Source organism: Leptosomus discolor, chromosome 4 (genome assembly GCF_034619465.1).
Source record: "Leptosomus discolor isolate bLepDis1 chromosome 4, bLepDis1.hap2, whole genome shotgun sequence".
Taxonomy (NCBI): domain Eukaryota; kingdom Metazoa; phylum Chordata; class Aves; order Leptosomiformes; family Leptosomidae; genus Leptosomus; species Leptosomus discolor.
Window position 1 is genome coordinate 41,796,252 of NC_141394.1, and position 19,858 is coordinate 41,816,109.

At 35.1% G+C, this 19,858-nt stretch overlaps 1 protein-coding gene across 3 annotated transcripts in view; it reads left to right on the plus strand.

Moving 5' to 3' along the window:
• The window catches only part of FSTL5 (follistatin like 5), a 300,957-nt gene that overhangs the window by 147,015 nt on the left and 134,084 nt on the right, over positions 1-19,858 (plus strand). For all 3 annotated transcript variants that reach the window (XM_086464080.1, XM_086464081.1, XM_086464082.1), the window contains exons 4-5: positions 647-843; positions 15,448-15,568. In XM_086464080.1, the coding sequence (XP_086320206.1) occupies positions 647-843; positions 15,448-15,568 (318 nt within the window). The remainder of the gene's footprint in view (positions 1-646; positions 844-15,447; positions 15,569-19,858) is intronic.

Genomic DNA, 19,858 nt, shown 5'->3' on the forward strand with positions numbered 1-19,858 from the left:
TTAAATATACAGCAACTCATATAAGAGAATACCAGATATACACTGTATTGTGTTTTAGAATAAGTAGTGACTGTAATCATTTTATGTAGGACATTTGCTATAGCAATTTCTGCTTTATAGAAGATTTGATAACAAAGAATAAACTAGATCTTGTCAGAGATATCCTTTCTCTTCCTCTGGCAATCCCACCTTCTCTTCTTCAAATAAGTTTGATATGTCCAGTAAATGAAAAGGTAGAGGTAGCTTATGAGAACTCAAGTGTAATTTCTATGTTCTGAAGTGAAATATTATTAGGAAATATATACTTTATAATTATGATTTCCTATTATATTTACTTTGCAGGTTTTGCTTTATATGTTACACTGCAGTATTTATTTTATGAAAGTTTATAGAAAACGCTTTGTCAAAGGTAACATTTTAAAAAATCTTCAGCCTTGGAAAGTGTTAGAACTTTCCGTAGTTTCCATACACAGAAAATTTTGTCTACAGAAAGTCTCTGGAAGTGCAATAACTTTTGGCCTTAAGCTGAAGACCAGAAAAGGAAGTTAATACTCTGTGTTTTTTCAATTTTTTTTTTTAATTACTTTTAAGCTCTTAGTAAGAAATCAAATTCAAAATAATCTTCTGTTGTGTATTTTCTTTTCAGGGGATAAATGCAAACCTACTGAATACGCAGAAGTGAAAAATATGTTACTGGATCAACAAAATCAGAGATACATTGCACAATCAAAGGATAAAACCTTTGATGAGAAAATGGCTTTAAAGAAAGTTCTTGTAGATCAAATGTTTAATTATTTTGATTTGGACAACAATGGACTTGTGGACACTAATGAATTATCTCAGGTAAGGTTTAGATTCTCTTTCCATTCACACAGTAGCCATGCAGTTGTCTTTGTTAGGACTTACACACATGGAATATTATGCCTTAGGATGCTTTCACTTTATAAAATACGTGTGAGTCTGAGGTGGAAAACTTGATTCAAGAATTTTAGAAAAGTTGAATTATTCTGAAATTCTGCAGTGATTATTTAGAAATTAGAATACAATGCTTTGGGATATACCTCAGGAGGTTAGAACATTATAGGTTGCTTTAACCAGGAGTTGTTTTGTTACCCACAGTGTGTTATCTTAAAGTCCAATTGTATGGATGTATTTTAGAAGTTAGAAACCATTTAAATGCTATTTTAAATTGTTTCTGTAATACTAAACAAGTATTATTGCTTTATGCAAGTTTAGGCCTACAGAAGCACAGAAGTAGTCTTGGAAAGTGAGTTCATGGTAGTCTCTAAACAGCAAGCTTTAAGTAATTACAGATCTAAACCAATAATTGTTGCTCTGGTAGGCATGACAGCACTATCTTTAATCTGTTTAGAAGGGTTAACTCTATTAAAGAGTTATGATTTACTGGATAATGTAGAACTCCATGTTTCAGAAACCTAGACTGAGCTATATTAATTGAGTCTAATACTAGGCAGCCACTTAAAAATTCAAGAAAAGTAAGATTTGTTAAATGCCACTTTTGATCGTTATTCTATGTTTTAAGTTGCATGGCAGTGTTAAGTATTTACAAATGCATATCTAAGGTGTTAGGCTGGAGTTATTATTTCCATATAGTCAACTTCTAAAGCTTTAGTGGCAATTTCCAGGGCCAGAGTCTGCATGAAAATATAGGTATAATTTCAAATAATAATGAATTACCCATTTAAAAAACACAATTGAAAAATACTGTTTTCAGTACTTCATAAGATTTGGGTTTTGCTGTTTTTTAGACTCTTTCAGAACTTTGGCTTTCAAGGGCATTTGGTGTCTGTATATATTTTACAAATAAAATTTTTATATTAATATACTGTATGAATACTAATATACATAGTAGTCACAGATACATAGATATGCAAATTATATTTAGTGCATATAGTCACCAACACTTGAAACAATGTCGTAGTGGTTAGTGCATTGGTTGGCAGTGTAAAGAAACTGAATTTTAAATCCTTCTTTATTTTATCACTTGAAAATAGCTTGATTTTTTTGTGATAGCCCTCATGTAGCTACTGAAAACTGTTGATACATTTTTACCTCTACAAATCCATTATCTAATTGTCGATGAATCATACTCTTTTCATTAGAGAAGCAGGACTAAAGTACTAGTGCTGAAGGTCAGTATCGGAAATATTTTGCAGAATTTCCAAATTCGTATAAAGAAACAGTTCTTCTCTATTTAGTTGCTACATGTATACTTTTCCTCTTTCCTTTGTTTTTCTGTGTCAAACATAGTTTAAGAAAAAATAATTCTTCCATCATAGTGTTTTCAAACTTTCTATACGTACTTTTCCCAAATACTTTTTTCTATAAAAATGAATTTATAATAGCAACTGTAAAGTAATTCTTTTTCACAAGTATGGAAACAGGTCAAACAGCCATAAAACACAATTGTGCTGCTTTGTGTGTTTGCTAAAACTCACTGCAGAAACATCAAATTATTCAATCTAGAGAATAATGTAAAATAAGTTCATTGTTAGTGCTGTGTGGTTTGTTATTGTATGTTTTGACAAGAGATGCAATGAACTAACCTATTGCCCTCAGAACTTGTTCTTTAGTCGGTTTGAACAGAGAAGAAAAAAAAGAGAAGCTATACGTGTTTCTTATGAAGCCTTCTTGATAGCAGAAGCTTCTGTTGAGAACCTTTGTCTCTTTCTCACATGACAAAACGAAACACTGAATTGCCTTTGTGGAACACACAGAATAGTGTGTGGCTTTGCAGTTAAGAACCCAGCTCCTGTATAAGCTCAATATTTGTAAATTTTTTCCCTCATCTGATGGAGGAAGATTGTTAGCTTGCAAGAAACCAAAACTAACTGAAAACAAAACTGAAAACAGAGTATGTGACTCACATCTCTCTGAAGGCTTAAAAGAAGACAAAAAAAAAAAAAAACCTCAGAGCAATATCTTCAAGTGAAATGCATTGTTTTTCAGAGCATTATCTTTGGTTGTTGAAAACTTGACAGTTTTTTCCATCCTCCTGTAGTTTAGCCCAAGGAATGTTTTTTGTTGTAGTTGAATATAAAAGCTTGATAAATCAAGATTGTTTTGCAAGATAAGATTAGACTCTTGCTCTCTTCTGCCCTTAGTGTATATGATAGCTATCAGTATTTCTAAAAATTGGAATTGTTGTAGTAGGAAAAAGAAACAAAAAGACCTCATCTTGAATACACTATCTAGAAGATATTGATTTGTAATGTGAGACAGGTCTCTGCTACTGAGAGAATGCTGGGCCCATTAACTTTCTTGAGAATGTGATTATTGAGGGGGAAGTGGTGGTGGAAGGATGATAGAAAGGTCCTAGAACTTTCCCAGGTCTGAATGGGAGTATATTGGGTTTGCACGGAAAGGTTTTGGTAGCGGGGGGCTACAGGGGTGGCTTCTGTAAGAAGCTTCCACCATGTCTGACAGATTCAATGCCAGCCAGCTTGAGACGGATGCAATGCTGGCTAAGGGCAAGGCAATTGGCGACAGTGGTAGTGCCTCTTTGATAGCATATTTAAGAATGGGAAAAAATCTTCTGCTCAACATCAGCCAGGAGAGAAGAGAGAGAATATGTTAGAGAAACAACTCTGCAGACACCAAGGTCAGTGAAGAAGGAGGGGGAGGAGGTGCTCCAGGTGCCAAAGCAGAGATTCCCCTGCAGTGTGTGGTGAAGAATATGGTGAGGTAGGCTGTCCCCCTGCAGCCCATGGAGGTCCATGGTGGAGCAGATATCCACCTGCAGCCTGTGGAGTACCCCACACCAGAGCAGGTGAATGTGCTCAAAAGAGACTGTGACTCTGTGAGAAGCCCATGTTGGAGCAGCTCCTGGCAGGACCTGTAGCCCTGTGGAGAGAGGAGCCCACGCTGGAGCAGGGGAAGAGTGTGAGGAGCCCTCCTGTTGAGGAGGAAGGAGTGGCAAAACCAATGTATTATGAACTGACCTCAACCCCCATTCCCCATCCCCCTGTGCTACTGTGAGGGAGGAGGTGGAGAAAATCTGGAGTAAAGTTTAGCCCAAGAAGAAGGGAGGAGTGGCGGGAAGGTGGGTTTTTTTTAAAGATCTATTTTTATTTCTCATTATCATACTCTGGTAATAAATTAATTTTTCCCCAGTTCGAGTCTCTTTTGCCCGTGGCAGTAATTGCTGCGTGATCTCCTGTCCTTATCTCGATCCATGAGTCTTTTGTTATATTTTCTCTCCCTTGTCCAGCTGAGGAGGGGAGTGACAGAGCGGCTTTGGTAGGCATTTGACATGGCGTCCAGCCAGGGTCAATCCACCACAGGGAGACTTCATTGCATTCTTGAAAATGTTCTCAGGATTAGGAGAATTTTTCTCAGTTGTGCTCACAATACAGCCAAAATTTGAAATCTGCAGACCTATGATAAATAATAGTGCCTGTCTGCATTTTCAATTTAATCATATTAAGGCAGTATGAAAAATAACATCTTTGTTGTAGAAAACAAGGACTCCTGAAGTTAATTTATCTTCAAGTGAATATTGAACACCAGTTTTTAGTGCATCTTAAATTTTACATCTCCTCAATCTTGCTGTGCAGTGAGTGCAATCAGGCTTTTGGATTGCATTTTACTATCTTATAGGTGTCCATATAGTCATCCTACCTAATGTAGAATTGAAATTAATCTATTGAGATTGGAAATGGTGACAGCAACACTTCAACTTTTATTGATGTATTTTGGATCAGAAGTCATAAGGTTCTTGCGTTTGCATCTTGATGCAAGAGAAACTAATATTCTTTGCCAGAAAAAGCAAAAATAGTGCTTTTTATTAAGAAAGATAATTCGAATAGTGAGAAAGTTTTAAAAATATATTTCAAGTATTATAGCAATAAATTAAAAATTGGCAGATTTTTTTCTTTTTGAAAAATTTGGGCATCTGTGCATATTTTTTTCATGGCTTTGTAGTATTTTGCAGAATTACAGTTAAAAAGTAATTATAAATCTACTACACAGCGTAAATGTCAGACAAGGTAGCCTTCAATGAAGATAGAAAAGTAGTGGGATTATGTAGCTCCATCCAATGTTCTAGTTTCTAAATCCTGTATGGACAAGTCAGATGTGGCTTAACTTTGAAAGGATTTACTGATGAAGTTAACCTTTTAGACCACTCTGTTTTGAGAGGTAAGTACTACTCGGAAAGTGTATCTACCCTTCCAAAAGGGTGGGCTATGAAATGGGCAGAATATTCATCATCTTTATCACTTCTGGTCTAACACAAACCTTGTAGATGTGTTGCATTTCTAGTAAAGTGGGGTGGTTCCTTGAAGGATTTGTTTTGGTTTATTTTTAAAGCACTTTGAAAGAATTTAAATGAATCCAAAATAAGGAAGATAATTGATTCTTCTGGTTAGTTACAAATATTCAGTTGTTAACAGATTCACTTATCTATTGTCTTTTATCTTATGTAAAAACAAACTCGAATTTAATACAAAGTTATAGATGGAATGTCATAGCTTCTATCACTGTAGACTGCTTGATTATTCTATATTGTTATTGCTGTATAGAAGAGAAAAAAATATCAGAAGTGTTATGGGGCGACGTGGGAATAAAACATGTTTTTTTCGAGTGATGAACGCAGTTATTCCTGTATGGTGGAATTGCAATTTTAGAAACATTGAGCCTTGTCTGGTTACCATCAGTGAAAGACACATAAGAATAGTTCATCTTGCTCAAGAGTGAAATTCAAGTTCCTTCTGTGTGTGAAAGTGAAATAATCTATACTAGATTAGACTTTGAGCTGCTTTCTTTCTATTAATTTCTTAAACTATTGAGCTAAGGAAGCAGAATTTTATAGAAAAGGGAAGTGACACAGTCTGAAAGCAAGTTGAATATATAACTCTTCCTTTCCTGCTTTTTAATGATCAATTTTCTGGAGTCAAAGAAATAATTTAGCATCCCCATTTATGAACTAATATCTTTAAATTCAAATACCTGCATATATTTCTGTTATTTACTAGTCCAATATAGTGAATTGGAGAAAACTCAATAACAACTAAGTGTTGTTAAGCAGGTATTCTTTATTGCGGCGCTGGGCAGCAAGGGGGATAGCTCCTTCCATACGTGCGTGCCCAAGCATTAGGATTCTTGCCTCATATTTACAGCTTTCAAGTTTATTCATTACATTTCCGAGAAAAGGTTGGGTTATTCTAATTATTTCCAGGAATTCATTAACATAAGTTCCTCCCATAGTCCTGCCTCAGTCCACACAAGTTGCACCCTCGTTGGGAGTCCTTGGTTGTCATTGGGGATGAAGGTCCGTGTCTTCCTCATGGTTGAACTTTTGAACCTGGCCTTTGGCGCATGCCCTGTACCATCTTGGTCTTTTCCAATTCACAGAACCACCACCTGCTAGCTTCCCTCCCTATCTCTCCTCCTCAGTCCTTTGTGTTCCTTGAGCCCCACAGTCTGATTGGAGGATTCTACCTGATGTCCTTCACTTGACGGATTCTGCTTCATTCTTGTCTTTAAAGTGTTAGCTAGTCAGCAATGGATATATGCAGAAGTGTTAGTACAAGTCAGCCTTCCTTCCTATTTCTAAAGGTTGGTTAGCAACTCTTTATTACAATAGGACATATTAAAATATGTTATATACAAAAGCATCCTTACCTCTGTGTTTTATTTTAATGTTTTCTCAGTGTCATTTAGTTTCAGTTAGTGAGCCCAAGAAAAAACAATTAAGAAACAGCCAAATAAACCACTCGCTCTCAGGAAACTGTACTAAGTTCATCATTGGTTCAAGGAATGATAAGTGGAAGATATGGGAACTACTTTAAGATTAAATATGCCATTTTCACGTGTCAGTTTAATATGCTTCAATTACAGGTGACATCAGAAATACAGATCTCTCATAAAGTGTAATGAACTTTTGCACAGTGTTACATATCCTTGTGTGTTTGTAGATAAGTACACAAGGTTGGGGTGGGGGTGTATGTATGTATATATATCATCTTTACATAAAACCTCAATTCAAATGTCCTAATGTGAAATGTACTAAAAAAGAAACAAATTTTAAATAGGAAATTAGGTAATATTGTCTTTATGGCTATGTGTAGGTATGTGTACTTAGCTGTAAATCTCAGGAATATGTCATACATTGGAAGAATAGACTCTCTTTAGATAAATAAAGCTGTATCTGTAAATGGCTTGGTTACTGTATATTATCTTTAAAAAATGTAATCTGAAGGAATTATGCTTTTAATTGGTTTGTTTCATACAGCATTAATTACTTCTAAATGTATAGGTAAGATAACAATTTTATTTAGTTTCTTCCTGTTGTTTTTTCTTTTAAGTTTTTTTTTTTTTCCCTCAAACTTGCTTCAGTCACTGTCGGTTACTATATTTGCTAACAAGCAGTTGCTTGTTTGTGAATTGAGAACAGATGCGTGTCTTTTTATGCAGCAACTTGGCCTGAATTATGAATCCATCTTTTCCTTCAAAGATTAAGATTCCTAAAGTGTGTTCCCTATGTTGCGCCACTGAGATCTGAAAGAAAAAAAAAAAACAAAACCAAACAAAAAGCCACAAAAAATTCAGCAAAAAAAAAAACCCACTTCTGGTTTTATTTCTGTATTAAATGATAATACTGTTGTTCTTTATGCCAGTTGATACTTGGTGGCGCTTGTTTGCACAGCTACAACTAATGTAAATTGCATCTTTTCTGTCAGCATTCATTTCTCAAACTCTGATCAAAATACTTTGTGGAGACCTGGCCTTTAAATTTTACCTTTATGACTTTTGATTTTGCATTTTATCAGTGGTATTACTACGTGTCATTTGGAGGACTTAGAACTAACAGAAGAAGGCATAATAAGCCTATCTTCTCTTTTTGACTTTTTAATCAACTCTGATGTTTCCTACATGTGGCATAGGCAGAAGCATATTTTGCCGGTTAAGCTATAGTTCCATTTATCATCTGCTTATTAATTAAGGGTATCTTATTATTTAGGTTGTATTATCTATTTTTGCTATCAATAATCCAAGAAAAAATTAACATGCACTATATTCAATTCTAGAGCCAAAATAAAGGTAAGAATACTACATGAAACTTTAAAATTTGTGGAAAAGAAAACAGAACATTTTAGGGATTAGTAAGGAGATATACCTTACAAAGACTGTGATCACAGTACTAAACTCTAATATTTTGATCTAGGTTTGCTGCCTTTGTTTTATCAGGTAGAAGCACTTCCCATGACTTTCTTGTGTAATGGATAATTCAGCTACGTTGCTGGATTAGAATTTAGTTATTTAGCTACTGAAATGACATGCAAGGAAAAAAAGAGCTAGGAATAGCTTCTAAAATGAGATTTATTCTAACCTATATCTAGGTATTAGATTAATACCCTTACGTGTATATTTACTACACATGGATACTTCATATACCTGTGTAGACAGCTTGAAGTCTTTTCTTCAGTCCAAGTGGAGCATTTATGATCCTTGGAGATGTGTAACCATTGCAAAATCTAACTGCTAGATGATCTTGCAACTATGAATTTCTCAGTTTCTGGCTAGAAACAGACGGTATATCTAAAGACTGAGAAGAAATGTTTTCAAACAAGAGGACCTTAGACACGAGATTGTGTAGGCCCTGTCTAGTGGCTGACTAATGCAAAATACAGAAGAAACAGTATCTGAAGCTGGGGTTACCTAGGTGTCTTGGTTTGAAAGACAGGTGTCTGCTCAGGAAGGCAGGAGCCTCCCTTGAAACGGAAAATGCAACCCCCTTCCCTCCAGATTATTATAATTTTGAAATTAACGGGCCTTCAGGCAAAGATATGGGGAATAGGAATAACAGTTCTTTACTAATATATATATATATATATATATATATATATATATAACACAAGGCAGAAAAAAAAAACCCTACTGGTTTACACTGACAGAGTCAGAAACACCCTGTTAGGGTGGCAGTAGCAGTCCGATAAGATGATGGCTGCAGTCCTCCTGAAGTGATGAATATTGTTCTGTTGAAGTAGTGATCTTGTAAAAGGGTCTGGTCTTCCTCCGAAGGTCCAGTGGTAGGTAGGTAGCTCTTGTCCTCTGAAACTCCAGCGGTGAAAAAACTCCTGGGAATCCAGTGGAAGAAGGCTGCTAGGGTGTTCGAGATCTCAGTTTATATTTAGCATGGACTGCTTGGCTCCTTCGCCCCGGGCGGAGCATCTCACAATGGGATGGGGAGTCGTGAGGCAGTTCCTTGATGGGCCATTAACAGGAGATAGTCCAGGAGCGAGTTATCGATGGGTCATGCGATAAGGCATTGTTCTGCCCATTAACAGAAGATAGTCCAGAGGGGGGAGGCAGGGAGCACCGCCCCACCTGGTCTCAACAGCTCCTGAAGGTGGTAATAGAATACTTTTTGGGCACATCTTACACTGTAAACTAGGACACTAGGATATACCTTTCTCTAGCCAGTGACCTCGATGTTAGGCCAAGCAGTTATGCTTTTTCAGTAACTTCTTTCTGGCTCAATGATTCTTAAATTCTGTTCTATGAAATAGTGTCCTTTGAAACACAGCGGCAGGCTGTGAAGGGAGTTGGACCCCAATTAATTTCCTGAGTACATCCAAGGGCTGGTGCTAACTGAAAGCAGACACAAAGTATAATGGTGCAGGATTTTGTTTGTACTCATGTCAACATTGTTTTCTGTTGGTTAGCTCCAAAGCCACAGGCTCAGGGTGCTGGTTGGCAGTCTAAAGAAACTGAATACCCATTCTTCTCCCTATACTCTTGGCTACACATCTACAACTTCAGTGCTATACTTGCAGACATCTAAGACACATGGCATATGTTATGGTCAATCTTCTAAGTCAGATGAGGTCTTCCCCCTATTAAGTGTGGAAGTGGAAAGGCAGGGAAGTGTGACTTTCATTGGAGTAGTTTGCAGAGAGAAACGTCGTATCTGAGCAGCATAACTCAATTAGTATGGGACAGTATTGGGAAAATATCCTTAACTGAAATTAATTCTATGCCTTTATAAGTTATTCCGTATGGTTTTTCCAGTTCAGATCTCTCTCTGCTCAGGGATCTCTGTGTCATGACCTATTCTGTGTTGCAGAAGTCCCAGATCCTTACTCACTCTACTTCAAAGTCTCAAAGGTACCGCACTACCTTTGACACTAAATAGAGGATGGTGTCGCTGCTCTACAGAACATGCTGGCAAACTGTAGGAAGAATACTTATTTAATGGGGTTAAGGGAAGTTGAAGCAAGGAACAATTTACCAACGTTTATTATTAATTGGGTTTCATAAAGATCAGTTCTTTTAAGTTCCACACCCCCGTGAAGACAGAATTAATTTGGAGCACAATTCCCACAGTGTTTGGTGTACTCTAGATCAAGGACCAAGTGATACTGTTGTGATAAGATATTTGCTTTTGGAAAAGATGAACATACTTTAACTGAACCACTGTATTTTTCTGTAAACGAAGTTTTTGTTTGTAGTTGCATTTTCTTTAGGGAGGTACAGAGAGACTATCAATCACAGGCAAGCAAAAAACCACTGACAAAATTTTTGATAAGGTGGACAAAAAAAGGAAATGTGTTATTTGTGGTCTAGTTTCATAACATCTGCAGACTTTTCATTGTGGCTGTCAGAAATCAAATTGAAATGAATGAAACAATCTATTCTGCATGCAGTTTGTCATTTTTAATGAGATTACCTTTCCCAGTCTCCTAAGATTTGGAGCAGTACTGACTAAATTCCTGAGAGGTTTTGAACCTAGCTAGCGGTATACTATTTCATGGGAAACAAATAATTTTGTGCTTAAAAAATTACAGTCTTTTCCAAATAATGCAAGTCTCTCCTCTATGTTTCAAAGAGCATTCAGATCTTAAGGATAAGGTTCACAGTTGAGAAAAAGCATATTCAATTTGAAAATTTAGATAAATTTCTATGTTTTCAGTATTTATAGAGTTTCATAACGAGTCATGAACAGAGCATCAGTTTTGCTGTGTGTCATACCTTTTACCTTTTCACGATATGGAAAGTAAATACTTCACTGTCGACATGGAAATATGAAGTAAAATTTGTAAGCATAAGTATTTATGAACTTTCTCTGCTATGAATTTTCAATTCAAAAGTCTGAAATCAAATAATCCCATGTATAATTTGTATAGCACAATCATAATACTTTGTAGATCATCTTAATCAGGCTTTAATCAGGCTTTAACCTTATAGTAAGAATTTTGTTTCTAGCATGTGATTCACTAAAGATTTTGCCTCTTTCTAATCTGCCTGCCTAACTAATTACTGTCTGTTTAGTTTAACCAAGGACTAGACAGACTGGGTTTAAAGAATTGGCTAAAGAATCAGTTTCCTTGAATTTTACTCTTCTCTCATCCATGGGCAGAGATTAATAGAATTTAAAACTTAAGGCACACGGTTAGGTCATCTATGATACACCATCATCTAATCTACCGTGTGTATCATAGACATGGAGTTTTATTCTATTTTTCCTACACATTTAATTACAAAAAATGTAATGTCTTGCTTTTAGCTGAAGCAAAAAAGTTGTACAAGCAGGTGTGCAGCCTTGATTTGAAAACATCAGGGAGAATTTAAGTCTCTCAGGATTCAAGGTTAATTATTCCTGTAGCTTTTCTTTTTTTGGTTTCAGAGTTGTTATTAATTTTTCCTGTCTATTTAACTTTTGTTTACTTAATTGAAGCATCCGTATCCATATTTATCTTTTCCCTTATGAAAGTACCTATGGAACATGATATGGTCAATTCTTACTCTCCCTTTAAAAAAAAAAAAAAAAGCAAAACAAAAACCAAACCAAAACCACCAAAACTGCTCAGCTCTCTCAATTACTTTTATGGATCCTTTCTAACTGGAAAAGTTCCCTTCTAGTTTCTCAACATTAAATATTAATATGTGCAAGTCAAAACCTAATGTTGTGTTTCAATATCAGTCCCACTGCTGCCTTTCTACCCTCAGTTACCTTGTTACACTTAAGAAAAAAAAATTAAAAATTACTGCTTTGTTAGGCTACAGAATGATCCTGGAATTTGAGCCTTCCATATCCACAGCAAAACCCACCTCTTTTTCAGATGCTTTCCAAGGCCCCTTTATCCTCATTAAGGTATGGTCTAGGTTCTTATTTTTAGATGAATGACCTTACATTTGATTCTATGAAAACACAGATCCTTTTCCTGAAAGCATCCAACCATGTGATCCATATCATTCCACATGCTGCCTTGTCCTTCTCCTCATTATTATTCACCTCAACAGTATATACCACCTGCCAATTTTATTTTTTTATTTATTTTTAAATTATCAAAAAGGATTGTGATGAGACCCCAGACTTTCAAAGTCCCACTGGATTGTTTCAGCCATTGGTGATTCCTTACTGACACCTGTTTTTTCATGTTTTGCAATTACTGACAGTATTAGTCATGCAATACATGCCTTATTGATAATACATAATGTCATTTTTAGCTTGTAATGGTGTAGGGTGTGCAATCAAGAATAAGTAGAAGTAGCTATTAAGTTTAGCAAGCTTCCTTTGTAAATTAAATCCCTTACATAGGTAAAAGAAAATTAAAAATGGAGTTGTCTGACAGGCTGTATTTCCTAGAAGATGGTGTTAAAATATGTTGTGACACCATTTAGAAACACGAGAAATATTCATAATCTTTATTTGTGAATTCCACTGTTTATTTCTCACTGACAGTTTTTCTTGCCCTGTTTGAATATTTGTGCTGTGTCCTTATATGTCCCTCATTATGGAATTTCACTGATATGTAAAGATCTGTTAAAAGGTAGTGTCAACAAGAAAAAGGTCTCCACCACCAGTGAGGTAGAGATTGTTGTGAACAGGCAGGTTGATCCTGATGATTTTAAAACACTTGATGCTAACATGAGTGCTAAATGACTTCTGTTTTGGCTAATGGCTTAGTAAGTAGTCGGTTTTGCTTTGGTAGAGTCTCATTCAGGTTGAAACGTCATATTGCAGTCTAACTGCAGGCTGCTACAGAAACAGGTAATTTTTCAAAATCCAAATCCCCACACCTAATACCTGTTCTGAGTTGTACCTCTTGTGATAGAATATTAATCCCCTACTCATTCAAGAGAAAACAAACAAACAAACAAACAAACAAACAAAAACTCTACAAAGTTTAATTTTGCTTTTGATCAGAGGGTTGATTTTGTCCACAGATCACATTGCAGAGTTGGGAGATGGCTAGTTCCAGCACAAGACAATTCCTATTGGGTAGAAATTGGAACAACAGTTTTAGCAGCAAATGACAGATAACTAAGATTAATCATGATATGAAATCACCTCTGTACTTTCTAAGATCTGTCCTTACAGACATTTTTGAAGGGTTTAGAAAAACTGAGTGAATTTTCCAAAAACCCCCAAAGTCTATTGCCAGCATAAAGATGTCTATATATAAACAAACATTAGATCTTATATCTGTAATCAAAATTACGGGTTTACTGAGGGTGAAAATTAAATAATTGCCAGGAAATTAAATCATACCTGTCCATAGCATAATTCTTAGAAATATCTCAATCATTCTGTCGAATCTTTTTAAAATTATTATTATCTTTATTTTGAATAAAATTAACCAATTATAAATTAAAAACATAGGGCATTTCCATTCAAAAGAATTGAAGTTAAGAATGTTAATATGCAGTTAAAAATGTGGTACTATAGTGACAGGTGTTGGTGGGCTTCAACAAAGGTTTTACTACACCACCTTAGGTGTAAAGTTTAATCCTTGTTTGTACAACTGAAGTGAACGGGAACAAGTGTTTTAAACTATTTCAGACCACCTTTTATGAAAAACAAGCAAAGGAACAATGCTTCTCACCCTAAATGTTTCTTTTTCGTGAACCAGATACAATTTTAAGCACATCTCATGACCTTGGAATCTCGGAGATTTCTTCTAGAGTGAAGTTATCAATACACACCCTTATATCTTTAGTACTACTTGTATAACTACAATGCAATGGGCTTAGACTTATTAATTTTTCCCAGGCTACGTTTTTGTCCTTTATACACCGGCTGTAAGATCTACGCAATTTCATTTTTTCTTAATTCAGTTTAATGTGAACTTAATAAACAGGCTTTTAAAGTATGAGAAGTAGCTAACACTCATATTGAGGTAATGCAGTATGTATCTTTAATTAATAATAGTTAAAGCTGGTTCTGTAGTGATTTTTCTTTGTGGACGGTATACATACTTTCTAATGTACCAACAAGGTTATTATCTTGTATTATAATGCTTTTATATTAATATATAGAACATTAGTTCTGGTAGGATGAAATGTTTGTGTCCTTTCTCTTTGCTCTAATGCTCCTTTTATTCTCCGTTATTTGTTTAGGTATTTTGTATTTACATGAATAAATAACTGAATGCATTCTTTTCTATTCCTGCTGATTCTTTTGTGGAGCAACTGAAACACAAAAGCCTCTGTATCCCCTGTTTTTCAGAAGCTATCATATGATAATACAAATCTAATGATTTTGCAGTTATTTTGGAAGACGTGTAGAGGGTAGGAAGAGTAGTTATTTTACAAAGGAATTAACTATAATTATATTCTTTTTTTTCTGTGTCTGGTACAAAACTTTAAATTGTGCAACATTAGAACAAGGACTTGCATTAGATTTGGTTCTTTCAGTTGTTTGATAGTGTTTTTAATACATGCACCATATAAAATGAGAATTCTGAATATTTGTGGTTATCAACATCTTAAAAATTCCTTGGATGAAATCAAGGTAGATGTCTACAACATATACAGACTGTAAACCAAAATGGTGCACAAATTAAAGAACATTTCTCTGGGAGAAGTTCACTGGAGTTAAAAATCTGATAGCTATTAATTATGATCTATTTACAAAGTGTATGTGCCCCCATTGAGAAACAGGAGCCTTTTCAGGTCAGCTATTTTTATAACAGGTCTTTGGGAAGATAATAGGCTTGTCAAAAGCTTGTAAGAAGTTGATACAATTAGTAGGGTAATAGGAGTTTATTTTAGGGTTTTTTTTAAATGTCTGAATTTTGGTTTTGTGGTTAGGAATTAGACTGAGAGGAAAAAGACATTACGTCATGTGTACTTGGGAAATTACCTCAAGTATATTTGAATGTCTCTTAATCACCATTCCTGTCAGCTTTAACATTCACAGTGTCTTTATAGTGCTTCTATCTATCCCCATTATATATAATCTGTATATATTCTAAAAACTTTCATGAAAGCTCAGGGAGTCTGTCCTAAAGGTATTAACTTTTAAAACTGCAATAAATAATTACAAAGTAACTGGAAATCCCTGACTTTACACAGTTGCAGTTCATTGCCCCACAGCAACCTTAAAATGATCTATTAAATGATTATTAGAAACAATTAATTATACCAGAGAACTCTAAGAGCTCAAATGTAATTTCATGGTTATAATTTTCTTGTCAGGTAATAAAACGGGATGAGCTTGGCAAGGATCTGTCTGACTGCTCTCTGTTCGATTTGCTGAAATACGATGATTATAACAGTGACAAGCACCTAGCTCTGGAAGAATTCTATAGAGCTTTTCGTAAGTACAAATATTAGCCTGTTCTTTCAGTTTTCTTTTCTCTTTCTTGCTTTGTTTTTCTAAAATGTTTTTTTTTTTTTTATTTTTACATCTTGATACATCCTGATGCTGTACTTAAACAATGAGTACAATTTAACAGTCATGATATAGCAAAGAACTTCTTAGCAGAAATCAATGAGATATGTTAGTGTCCAGATTTCTGAGGGATTTTGGTAATGGAGAATTCATAGATAACCTTTCCTAATACCAACATGCATTGATAAATCTTTGTTGCACACAAGTAGGAAGTAGTGTGGTCAAGACTTAATCAATAGAACCCAAAAAACTAGAACACTTCCCTACACCCTGTATTTATGAGTGTGGATAAGACCATTTCTGACAAACCCAGCAACAAATGTACCACTTTTATTAGGTGCATTATGTTTTCACAGGACATGGAGAGAGCTATAGATTTGTGGTGTAGTTTTGCCAGGTATTTGTTCTCTGAATGCCAAAGGTGGCTGGGGACAAATGTGTACAGTACATACGAACGTGTTCACCAAGGCACTGGGGTATGGGTCAACATGGTAGTGATTAGCAAAATAAAGAAAGATATTGAGAGGCAATCTAAGATGCATCCATATATTTTGTTGTATCCAGATCAGAACTGATGATTTTCTCTCTTACCTACCTCAAATCTAAGACTGAGTCTTGAGATTTGACTTTGGTTTCAATAGCTGTTGCTCTACATCCAGCAACCTGGCAGCATAGCAGATCAAGTTTGTGTTCAGCTCTTCCTGTAATTATAATTTGATTATGCATCAACTCGTCCATTATTGTGTCTTCGTTTTGAGTCATTACAGCCTGTTGTTTTAGTCTTCTTGTACGTTGTCTTTGGACAACTGATAGCTCTCAACCACTAGATGATATCAAATGAAAAAAGATCCAAAACTACTTACAGAATTTAAAACTAAAAAGTAACGAATGGATATTAGGAAAAAGTGGCTGCATGGAAAACAATAAGAATAAACATGAAATTAATCATCAAGAAAGACTGCCTGAAAGTTTCCTAGTTTTGCCCATTGAACTCTATTTCCATGAAAGTCTTTCAGAAAGTGTAATTTTTGTGATGCTGCTTAGCTGAACAAATGGCTTTCTGCTCCTAAAAAAATTTGATCCTGCTTCCTGATGTTACCTGACTGCCTTTCTTGCAGTGTCCTAACGCTCATGGTCTCTCCTCTGAGTCACTTGATAAATCAGCAGGAAAATATTCACCTTCCACATCTTACCCCCAGTTCTTCTTATTTTCTAGCAGTTGGGTGACTTGAATTGAATAAGTGAAGGCTCAGACCATAACAAATGCAAAAGAGGTGAAAGGAGAGTACAGCTAAGAAATGAGGGAGAGATGGAGAGTTAGGACTTTGTGGCAGTGAGACAGATGAATTCGTCTGTACCAGCAAAACACTAGGAAATTACTTGATTTCTTTATTAAAAGTTGTGATACAAGTCTGACTTAAGAAAACATACAGATTTACCTAGCATCTATAGAAATGTACCCTGCATTATCTACAGTTATATGGATAGATGTACATGCAGATCTTGATTATATGCATAGATGTAGAAATATATACAGAAGCATGTGGGATATATAGCAATCCAAGAAGGTTAAAGACTTGTCTAAATGCTCTTTTCAAACACTAAAACCATGTTTTAATGGAAGCATAACATTGTTCTTCCAAATAAGACTGGTGTGCCTCTGAGGGACTATTTAGCATAGTTGTAAAACTCTAGACATAGATAGCTTTTTGTTATATATTTTTGATAGACCTTTGAATAATGAACATCATTTCCATATCGTATCTTAAGTATTGCCTTAATATGAATGATAATGGAAACACTAGATTACATAAAGTTAGGAATTATTTAGGTTTCTTTATTGCAATAGAGGCAAATACACTATTTAAAACTGTAAGGCTATCTTGGAAGATGATTTCTAGAGCAAAATTTGTTCTTCTATGGTCTGTTTTTTTAACAAACTCTCCACATATTCACTGTTTTGTTTAAAAACAAAAACTAAAAAAAAGGTACTAGTTCATTGTACATTGTGTGCCCAATAGGCCAAAGGAATGTGACATATCATTAGTCTCTGTAATTAAGGCAAAACAAATACTCTTGAAATAAATTTGAGGATTAACTCTAGTTCCATTACATTTGGTCTCAAGAGAGTTTGAATTCAGTCATTCTGACCTACGTCAGAGCATCAACAAAAATTACATGGTGCTATAAAACTATACTAAGCTAAGCAAACCCAAAGCGAATAAAATGATAGCCATCTGGTCATTTGACTACTGCTTTTACAGCCACACAAGCTAACCCCAAGCTGAAACCAAGTCCTCCACACAAGCAAAGTCAACCCCAGGCAAAGCGAATGTGACAGCTGTAGTCCAGAGGCCTGTGTTGTTTGCTTAAGGCAAAGCCTGTGACCTGTTACTAGTGATGGCAAGCCTGGATTTATCAGGATAACAGAGTATTAATATAGACAGGGAACTAGATCCATGTAAAGAAATATACCCTAGAAGCACTCATGTCACATCTTGAACTAGATCCATGTAAAGAAATATACCCTAGAAGCACTCATGTCACATCTTCCACACTCCATTCCACACACAAGTATTTCCTCATTTAAGCATCAACCTATCAACAATAGAATTAAACATTTTAGTTTTCTTCAATAAAGTGAAATGTAGTTGAAATATGCAATGTATGTTTAAAATATTTATTCAAAACAGAAATAAAACTGTTTTTTTTCCCAGAATTTAAGTGTTTAATCACTTCAGTTTTGCATTCCAATGTTATAATTATGTTATATTGTAATTCTATATTACAATTTCAAAATTATTGTTTTATAAGTATGGAAAAGATTATTTTTCAACGGCTTGGGCACTTTCAAACATGTAGAACAGATTTAAACCAAAACAGAAAAGATTTTTTTAAAAATACTTTTCATAACAATGTAATGAGTGGAAGATTATAACTAAGTAATAGTATTTGCTGGAGATCATGTTCTAAAATATTATGGCCTTATTTGTTATTTAAAGAACTTTAAAAGACATCATTGTTATTTTGAATCAAAAATGCTGTAGAATTTTTGACTCCTTGCACAATCCTCTGTCCATTGAACTTGATGGTATGTTTGTCAGTGTTTTTTCTTTCTTTTGTCTCTACCTTTTTCATCTACATTTAGAACCTAATCTCAATTTAATATCTCCTACTGCCAGTGGATTTACCTCTATCCCTAATAGCAGCGGAGTTGTGGATTTGGGAACTGTTGAACTCTCCTCATTAAAGCTTCTCTGCCTAACTGCTGAAACAAGAGTTTCTGACATTTATTCACTCAGAATGGCAGTGGAGAAAATTTGGGTTTGCAATGCTGGAGAAATTGATCCTATTTAAAACTGCTGTGCAGAATTACACCTTTTTTTTACTTTTCCTTCATTATTTCTGTAACTCTAACGAGTTGCTTTTTTGAGTATGGAGAGTGAGTAAAAGAAAGTGCATAGAAGGGAAGAAGTTCTAATGCCTTGTTTGTTAAGACATATGAGCACAGCAATGCTAGGACTAGGTGGCAGAGGTAGGGGAGGGGTGATAGAGGTCACAACACCACCGTTTTTACATGTGGCAATTCCCCAAGGGTACTTTTGGAGCCAGTTTGTGCCTAAAGATGCTAAAATACAAAATAGACTACAGATAACAAAATATACTTTTAAGACATACTTGAATTTGGTGAAGATTAAACAGCTCTTATTTTCTATATGTAATCGTTCATCAACATCCTCTACTCAGCACAGGACCATGCTGCAGAGAAAAACCTTGAAAAAAATGAGAAGGCTGAAAAAGGGCTGAGAGGAGGCATTAGGCATATTTGTGTTAACAGCCTTAGCCTAAAAAGGGGATAGTAATAAGCAAGCCTTCAACTAGCATGCACATTTCTAGCTGTGATTTAAATTGGTATTTAAAAACCCTTGGATAAGATTTTGAACACAGCTGGATAGGATGAAAAGCCATCTTCACCATGTTGTCGAACAACCTGCTCTCTTAAAGTGGTTTATTTTTAAAGGATTAGGTAATTACATTTTATATAAATATGAATGCATATCTGTGGGATAAAGTTTTCAGTACCGTTTCATTAGCATTTGCAGGTAGGAACTTTTTTCATTAGCATACATAATTAGAAACTTGACTGTCATCTAAAGATTGTAAATTCAGAATCAAATATGACTGTAGATTGTACTGCTTTATGAATAGTTCTCC